This window comes from Bubalus bubalis, chromosome 9 (assembly GCF_019923935.1).
Source record: "Bubalus bubalis isolate 160015118507 breed Murrah chromosome 9, NDDB_SH_1, whole genome shotgun sequence".
Classification (NCBI taxonomy): domain Eukaryota; kingdom Metazoa; phylum Chordata; class Mammalia; order Artiodactyla; family Bovidae; genus Bubalus; species Bubalus bubalis.
Genome location: NC_059165.1, coordinates 104,668,598 through 104,678,216, shown reverse-complemented (window position 1 = coordinate 104,678,216; position 9,619 = coordinate 104,668,598). Strand labels below are relative to the sequence as shown.

Genomic DNA, 9,619 nt, shown 5'->3' with positions numbered 1-9,619 from the left:
GAGCTTTAAGCCAACTTTTTCACTCTCCTCTTTCACTTTCATCAAGGGGCTTTTTAGTTCCTCTTCACTTTCTGCCATAAGGGTGGTGTCATCTGCATATCTGAGGTTATTGATATTTCTCCCGGCAATCTTGATTCCAGCTTGTGTTTCTTCCAGCCCAGAGTTTCTCATGGTGTACGTTGCATATAAGTTAAATAAACAGGGTGACAATATACAGCCTTGACGTACTCCTTTTCTTATTTGGAACCAGTCTGTTATTCCATGGCCAGTTCTAACTGTTGCTTCCTGACCTGCATACAGGTTTCTCAAGAGGCAGGTCAGGTGGTCTGGTATTCCCATCTTTTTCAGAATTTTCCACAGTTTATTGTGATCCACACAGTCAAAGGCTTTGGCATAGTCAATAAAGCAGAAAAAGATGCTTTTCTGGAACTCTCTTGCTTTTTCCATGATCCAGCAGATGTTGGCAATTTGATTTCTGATTCCTCTGCCTTTTCTAAAACCAGCTTGAGCATCAGGAAGTTCACGCTGAAGCCTGGCTTGGAGAATTTTGAGCATTACTTCACTAGCATGTGAGATGAGTGCAATTGTGCGGTAGTTTGAGCATTCTTTGGCATTGCCTTTCTTTGGGATTGGAATGAAAACTGACCTTTTCCAGTCCTGTGGCCACTGCTGAGTTTTCCAAATGTGCTGGCATATTGAGTGCAGCACTTTCACAGCATCATCTATTAGGATTTGAAATAGCTCAACTGGAATTCCATCACCTCCACTAGCTTTGTTCATAGTGATGTTTTCTAAGGCCTACTTGACTTCACATTCCAGGATGTCTGGCTCTAGGTGAGTGATCACACCATCGTGATTATCGGGATCATGAAGATCTTTTTTGTACAGTTCTTCTGTGTATTCTTGCCACCTCTTCTTAATATCTTCTTCTTCTGTTAGGTCCCTACCATTTCTGTCCTTTATCGAGCTCATCTTTGCATGAAATGTTCCCTTGGTATCTCTAATTTTCTTGAAGAGATCTCTAGTCTTTCCCATTCTGTTGTTTTCCTCTATTTCTTTGCATTGATCGCTGAAGAAGGCTTTCTTATCTCTTCTTGCTATTCTTTGGAATTCTGCATTCAGATGCTTATATCTTTCCTTTTCTCCTTTGCTTTTCGCTTCTCTTCCTTTCACAGCTATTTGTAAGGCCTCCCCAGACAGACATTTTGCTTTTTTGCATTTCTTTTCCATGGGGATGGTCTTGATCCCTGTCTCCTGTACAATGTCACAAACTTCAGTCCATAGTTCATCAGGCAGTCTATCAGATATAGGCCCTTAAATCTATTTCTCACTACCACTGTATACTCATAAGGGATTTGATTTAGGTCATACCTGAATGGTCTAGTGGTTTTCCCTACTTTCTTCTATTTAAGTCTGAATTTGGCAATAAGGAGTTCATGATCTGAGCCACAGTCAGCTCCCGGTCTTGTTTTTGTTGACTGTATAGAGCTTCTCCATCTTTGGCTGCAAAGAACATAATCAATCTGATTTCGGTGTTGACCATCTGGTGATGTCCATGTATAGAGTCTTCTCTTGTGTTGTTGGAAGAGGGTGTTTGCTATGACCAGTGCATTTTCTTGGCAAAACTCTATTAGTCTTTGCCCTGCTTCATTCCATATTCCAAGGCCAAATTTGCCTGTTACTCCAGGTGTTTCTTGACTTCCTACTTTTGCATTCCAGTCCCCTATAATGAAAAGGACATCTTTTTTGGGTGTTAGTTCTAAAAGGTCTTGTAGGTCTTCATAGAACCGTTCAACTTCAGTTTCTTCAGCATTACTGGTTGGGGCATAGACTTGAATTACTGTGATATTGAATGGTTTGCCTTGGAAATGAACAGAGATCATTCTGTCATTTTTGAGATTGCATCCAAGTACTGCATTACGGGCTCTTTTGTTGACCATGATGACTACTCCATTTCTTCTGAGGGATTCCTGCCCGCAGTAGTAGATATAATGGTCATCTGAGTTAAATTCACCCATTCCAGTCCATTTCAGTTCGCTGATTCCTAGAATGTCGACATTCACTCTTGCCATCTCTTGTTTGACCACTTCCAATTTGCCTTGATTCATGGACCTGACATTCCAGGTTCCTATGCAATACTGCTCTTTACAGCATTGGACCTTGCTTCTATCACCAGTCACACCCACAGCTGGGTATTGTTTTTGCTTTGGCTCCATCCCTTCATTCTTTCTGGAGTTATTTCTCCACTGATCTTCAATAGCATATTGGGCACCTACTGACCTGGGGAGTTCCTCTTTCAGTATCCTATCATTTTGCCTTTTCATACTGTTTTTCACTAATGAGTAAGATTTGGAGAAGGAAATGGCAACCCATGCCAGTATTCTTGCCCGGAGAATCCCATGGACAGAGGAGCCTGGCAGGCTATAGTCCATGTGGTCACAAGAGTTGGACATGGCTTAGCGACATGAGAGAGAGACAGAGAATGAGTAAGATCTCCACACTGAGATAGGAAAGGGGCAGGGCACAACCTTTAAAAGAATGACATAGCCATTGAGGACACAGCATAAACTGGTTAGAACCAGTTAGGTCCAAGGTGGTGGATGAGTCAGCTTCCACTAGACCTTGAGCCTCACCATACGCTCATTGTAATACATCAACAAGCTAAATGACACACCCACCAGGCACATCGACAATCTCTTATGAGATCGACCATAAGGGGAAAAGAAAGGGGTGGTGGCCCAACTCCTAGAAATTCCTGTCCCTTCCCCAAAAATAGCTGGAAGACTCCTTAACTCATGAGCCTACAAAATTACCCACACTTATAAAAACTGACAACCCCATACTGTGGGGCTTCCTGCCTTCTGAGATGGCCCACACTCTGTCTATGGAGTGCATATCTCCCTGAGTAAACCTTCTTTCACTTTACTAAGGCTAGCTCTTGAATTCTTTCCTGTGCAAAGCCAAGAATGCATACTTGGTAGACATCCCAGGGAGTCACCTGAGAGCTGGGATGTGTGAGGTCCTCTCCCACCCCACCTTCTTTCCTGCCACAATTTTTCTCACCAGAATCTTATCAACTACAAATTGGTGCTTGACCACGGCATTTGCCATCTGAATCCTGCAGATGCAGCTGCTGCTGCAGCTGTTGAAACGCCCTGAAGGCACTTTGTGCTCCAGGGAAACTGGTGGAACAGATCCTTAGATAGTTAGATATTTTCAGGAACTGATTTCATGATCCCAATCCTTACATCTCCTCATATGTAGAAAAGCACTGAATCTCTTCATGGTGACATCAGCTCCTCATGACTAACAGAAAACCTTTTGTAAAATAAGCACCAAATATATTGACCTTCCCCCAACCCCAACCTCTTTGGAACAGTTTTATTTATTTATTTATTTATTTATTTTTAATAAATTGTAATTTTTTTATTGGAAAACAAATATACAACTTGGAATGGATTTGAGGCAAATTGTGCCATAAGCAGATTTTCTTTAAGTGGCTAAAACAAAGTTTAAAAAGCAAGTTAACAATAAAAGAAAATGTTTCTGGTATAGGACCAGCAGTACAAAAAAATAGTGTATGAGTACCTGGATAAAACACCCGTTTTGCAATAGTGCAACTTTTAAGTACATATTGTTGACTGTCTGTAGTCCACGCAGAGTTACAACTCCACACCTCAACAACAACATGCTGACAGTTCCTAAAGAAAACTACTCCAAAAAAAAAAAAAAAAAGGCATAACCCAGATGTTCCCTCATTTGACCAATTCCATCTAAGTTTAGATGTGCAGAAGGGCTTAGATATATCCAGAGTAAGCCACATGCAACATGTTACTTGATCAATTTTCTAAAATAAGGTTTCCGGACAATGACAGTAAGATAAGGGAAGAAAACATGGAGGAATGAAGTCCTAATTACTATACATGCATATTTTTTTTTTGACAGTAGGGGGAAACCTTTTACAGATAAGTTACAAACAAAGAAAAGGCAAATAAACAATTTTGTACAAGAAATTTAACACATTCTGTACAATGTCTTCACTTTGCTGTCATCATTTGTACAAACTCTTCATAGTTTACTTGACCATCACCATCAATATCTGCTTCCCTGATCATTTCATCAACCTCTTCATCTGTTAACTTCTCTCCAAGGTTTGTCATCACATGGCGGAGCTCTGCTGCACTAATATAGCCATTACCATCCTTATCAAACACACGGAATAATTCTCTAATTTCTTCTTCACTGTCTGTATCTTTCATTTTTCTTGCCATCATTGTCAGAAATTCCGGGAAGTCAATTGTGCCATTACCATCAGCATCTACTTCATTTATCATGTCCTGTAACTCTGCTTCTGTGGGATTCTGCCCAAGAGACCTCATTACAGTTCCCAATTCCTTTGTTGTTATAGTTCCATCACCATCCTTGTCAAATAGTGAAAAAGCTTCTTTGAATTCTGCAATCTGCTCTTCAGTCAGTTGGTCAGCCATGCTGCAAGCGCTACCGGTCTCCGGGACACAATCACACAACCACTCAGCTCGCTCGCTCCACTCGGACTCTGGAACAGTTTTATAGAGCTATCTGAGATGCTATCTCCTGGACTTAAGCCTTCATTTTGCCCCAAATAAAACTTATTATGCAACTCCCACTGCATCTTTTTTTGGTCTGCAGTTATGGCAACCAACGAACCAAACTGGAGTCAACTTTCCTCCTTTACCTGAACTCTAGGAGGAACTGGAGCTTTGGTACCTTTGATGCCAGCAGTGGCCCCTTGGGGCCATCTGCCTCCTTGGGGAGTAAAGACAAATTTAGGCAGATCTCTCCTGGTTCTCAGATATCCCATACTGGGGCCTGGTTGACATACACTGGGGAATACCCACCCAGTGGGAAGGAACTAGATGGGGCTCATTTGAAAGATACTGAGGAATACTCACCCAGTTGAAAGATACTGGGGGGAGGCCTGGTTAAAAGGTATCAGGGGAACACCTACCCAGTTGAAAGATACTGGGCAGGGGTAAGGAGGCTGGTTTAAAGATACCAAGAGAATAGCCATCCAGAGGAATGGCACTGGGTGGGGCCTGGTTCAATGATACCAGGGGAATACCCACCAGTAGAAAGGTACTTCGGAGAAGGGGACAATTTGTCTGGATAGAAGCAAAGAGCGAATTTTATCCATGACCAATACAACTTGAAATGGGAAAGAGAGCCTCTCAAACACAGAAACCAGGGGCATCAGAAGGCAGCCTCTGGCACTCCTTTCAGGGTTATGTACATACAAAGTTTATACCTGCAAGTACCTACTTAACTGGGAAAATTATGCTAAAGGAGATCTCAACCTAAAGTGTTCAAACTGGGAGTTCTTTTAATGTTCCAAAATATCAACTGTATGCACAGTTAAAAAAAAAAAAAATCCAGTCGTAAGATCAAACAGACCAAGTGGAATGCATACTGTGGTATTTAGAAGATTCTGAAAGAGGAAAAGTGAAAGTGAAGTCGCTCAGTCATGTCCGACTCTTTGCGACCCCATGGACTGTAGCCTACCAGGCTCCTCCATCCATGGGATTTTCCAGGCAAGAGTATTGGAGTGGGGTGCCATTGCCTTCGTCAGGAGATCTTTCCGACCCAGGGATTGAACCCGGGTCTCCCGCATTGTAGGCAGACGCTTTACCATCTGCGTCACCAGGGAGAGTAACTTCTTTGCAAGAAACCAACAAGAAATTGCTTGAAACTCTATCTAAAAAAGGCCGCTAGCACTGACTGCCAGGTCACAGGTCTAGTGGGACCAGGAAGTCACGTTTGGGGCATTTATGCCATTTGCCTTTTGACCTCTGGGCAACTCTTTGCCATCCTCTTGGGGTTTTTTGCCATTTGGCGTTCGATTTCTGAGCATCACTTTGCCATCTTTTGGAGACAGTCTTGCTATTTGGCTTTTGATTTCTGGGCATATCTTTGCCATTTGTTTGATTTGGAGTGTGACTTCCAGTTGATGAAGTTCTGGTTTGGTTTGGTTTGGTGAGTTTGGTTTGGTTGCTTTGGTCTGAGAGTGCAGACATTTGATACAAACTGCTTGAGCTAAAATGGCAAGTGCTTCGTCTAAGGTTCCACACCCCACCCGGGAACCCATTGGGAAAACTTTTAAATGACTAGTCAATCTATAGCTCTGATCCAATGACAAAGAAAAATGGCCTAAAAATATTGCATACCTTTCAAGGTCAGGAAGGGGTAAGGGGGGCTCTGATGGTCTAAGTTCACCTCGAGGATCAACTGGCAGTCATGTCCTCTCAACGGCCTTTGCCAACACTGCACCCATTATGATCAGCTCTTTCATCTCACTTAGCCCCTTCTTCCACAGTGTGCACCGAGTGTGTTACTGAGTCCAGGCTCGTTCTGCTCGTATCACAACAGGCCAATTATCCAAGAGACAAGGTGGTGAGGCAAGGAATATGGCTTTTGAAAGCCAGCTGACCAAGAAGATGGCAAACAAATGTCTCAAAATAGCCATCTTATTGGGGTCTGGATGCAGGTTCTTTTATAGGATAGAGAGGGGGAAAGAATTGAGGAAGTAAAGGCCATTATCTTGCAAATATCTCCTGGAATGGCCAACCTCCAGGAGGGGATGCGTTAATCTCTTCAGGCAGAGGGGCAGGGTTCCCTGAGGCAGATCATCATGTATGATTGTAATAACCAAAGCAATGAAAAACAAAGGCAGAATCAAAGAAACAGATCCATCACAGAGGCAGATTTGGCTCATCACTGCAATAAGGGTTCAGTGAGGAATTTCATTAGCAAGGAGATGGCTTCTTAGACGGCTATCTGGTTGCACTGGAGGCAGGTAGCTCAGCAACAACATAGGCACGTGTGAGGGAAACATAGCTTAAGATAATGATTCCCAAAATAAGTAACTATTTTTTTCTACCAAGAGCCCCACTGAGATAGGATGGGCTCCAGGTTAGGCCTTTACAACTAGCCTCCTGTCCATATTTCTTGGAGCAGAAAAAAGTTGAGTTCCAGACTGGGCATTTACAACTAGTTACATTTCCTGAAGCAGAAGGCAGGTGGGCCCCAGGCTAGATACTTACAACTGGCCTCCTGTTTGCACTAAGAGATATAAATAACAATAAAGTTCAGTTGCTCAGTCGTATCCGAGTCTTTGCGACCCCAAGAATCATAGCACGCCAGGCCTCCCTGTCCATCACCAACTCCTGGAGTTCACTCAGACTCATGTCCATTGAGTCAGTGATACCATCCAGCCATCTCATCCTCTGTCGTCCCCTTCTCCTCCTGCCCCCAATCCCTCCCAGCATCAGAGTCTTTTCCAATGAGTCAACTCTTCGCATGAGGTGGCCAAAGTACTGGAGTTTCAGCTTTAGCATCATTCCTTCCAAAGAAATCCCTGGGCTGATCTCCTTCAGAATGGACTGGTTGGATCTCCTTGCAGTCCAGGGGACTCTCAAGAGTCTTCTCCAACACCACACTTCAAAAGCACCAATTCTTCAGCGCTCAGCTTTCTTTACAGTCCAACTCTCACATCCATACATGTTCCATACACAACAATAGGAACAGGGTAAACCGCTCTGTCTCCTGTGGACACTTTAAGATAACATGCCAGGGACAAAGAGGGGCTCAACCCTATTTGAATAAACATCAAGGCACCACATATTTCCCATCCTTGGGGCAAGAGAGACACTGCACAGGAGTGGAAAGGCTTCTCAGGGGTCAAAAGGCAGGGGACACCAGACCATAATAAGTCAGGTCAATTCCCACCCCGCTGCCCCAGAGGCTATCATGCTATAGGGTATGGTTCTGAGGCAAATCAATCGTAATTCATCTGTCCACATGTACTCTGCCTTTCTGATAAACGCTTTACTTTCCTCTCTACCTTCCATGTCCTTGGGGGAATTTTTTCTTTTCAAAGTAGACAAAGACGGGGACCCAAACTCTAGCCATGGGCCCTCATAGTCTACTGGTTAGAACATGGAGCTCTCACCATCACAACTATGGTTCATCCCCAGTCAGAGAACTAAGGTCTTACTTCAAGCTATTAGTCGTTGCTATGCGTGCCTGATCCGAACCACTGATGTATTGAGTCCCTGAGGCTGGGGATCATTCAGGGCATTGACTTGTGTCCTCATGTGCTTTAATGAAGACACTATATTAGCAGACTCATCAGGTATGACCACACCACATCCTGCTTGGATAATGGCCCAGGCGCCTCCTCGGGAGGCAGTAGTGATGTCCAAGTCCTTCTTATTTTGGAGGACAGCTCTTCTCATTTAAGGCTTTCTGGGTCAATTGAGTAGGGGCTTCTATGTGTGCTACAACAGCTTCCAGGCCAGTAGAGCGTATAAAGACAGCAGCCAAATGATTGTTCCAGGGGAGAAGAGAACACGTCCACCTGGGAGATGGCATATGGGGGAGGGAGGCTGGCAACTTTTGTGACCGTGGGGTGGATCCTCCCCTCTACCCAGAGTGCAGCAGCCCAACCATCTAGGTGAAAGTCACATCCAAAGAATTTTGTCACACATCCATTGGATCCTATTTAGGACTATCCACTAAACACGTGGGTGACATGACCAGTCAGTACCAGACCAGTTGCTGCCCTTTACTATGTATAGCAGAAGGCCTTCACAGTTCCAAAGATATCCTCCCTACATTCCTGGTACAATTGGTTTGGGTCCATTGAGAGTGTTTTTTGTTTGCAACATAGGGGTGCCTGCCTGTTCAAATATCCATAACACAGAATAAGCCATGTGACTCCGTCCTAGAGCTGGGCATAGTCACGGACGGCTCTGATGGTGGACGGCTCTCTTATTTATTTGACTGCACCGGGTCTTAGTTGATACGTGAGATCTTCAGTCTTTATTGTGGCATGTAGGCTCTTTAGCTGTGGCATGTGAGCTCAAGTTTCCTGACCAGGGATCAAACCCAGCCCCCCTGCATTGGGAGCATGGAGTCTTCGCAACTGGACTACCAGGGAAGTCCTGATGGTGGTATTTTTAGGACCTTTCTGGTCAGCAGTTTGCTGGACTGCCTTTGTTGATAGATTGACAGAAGAAAAACACTCCTGTCTAGTGTTACTGATGGTTTGTGCCCCAGGCCAAGCTTCTGGGTCAATATCGATAATATCAAATGAATTAAGAGCATTCATCTTAGTTTGTTGTTTGTAATGTCATGTACTGCTCTAGTGCCTTCATTCATTCATTCTTGCACTGGAATGTTGGTACCCAGCATGGCAATGCCAGTGAAGTAGAGAGGAGCAGCTGCCCACACACCCAACAGTTGGATTGATTCCTCTGCTGGGCATATGGGCGGGCTCACCTTTGGAAGATCTTTCCACCAGATCCCCATTTTATGACTAGACACCATAGGAGCAGCAGAAGTTTAAAGTCAAGAAGACAGATTATTTGGGAGTTCCCTGGTGGCCCAGTGGTTAAGACTCCACACTTCTAATATAGGAGGGCGCAGGTTTAATCCCCAGTCAGGGAATTAAAATCCCACAGGCTGAGTGACACAGCCAAAAACCAGAGGAAAAAAAACAGATTATTTATTAGGAACTTGTCGGGGTCCAGCCCCAGGAGGATCCTAGGGTACCTTCAGGAAGGACGGCGTCGGCAAGAGAAAG

At 44.1% G+C, this 9,619-nt stretch overlaps 1 protein-coding gene across 1 annotated transcript; it reads right to left on the bottom strand.

Annotated features, from left to right (window-relative positions):
- Nucleotides 1-3,411: 3,411 nt before the first annotated feature.
- LOC123466194 (calmodulin-1-like) lies at nucleotides 3,412-4,556 on the bottom strand. Its single transcript, XM_045166768.1, has one exon. The coding sequence runs from the start codon at nucleotides 4,485-4,487 to the stop codon at nucleotides 4,038-4,040; it is 450 nt and encodes a 149-aa protein (XP_045022703.1). The 5' UTR covers nucleotides 4,488-4,556; the 3' UTR covers nucleotides 3,412-4,037.
- Between the last annotated feature and the right edge of the window lie 5,063 nt (nucleotides 4,557-9,619).

Bases quoted from the DNA above. Each gene is read 5' to 3' on its own strand.
- LOC123466194 (XM_045166768.1), bottom strand. From the start codon at position 4,487: ATGGCTGACCAACTGACTGAAGAGCAGATTGCAGAATTCAAAGAAGCT.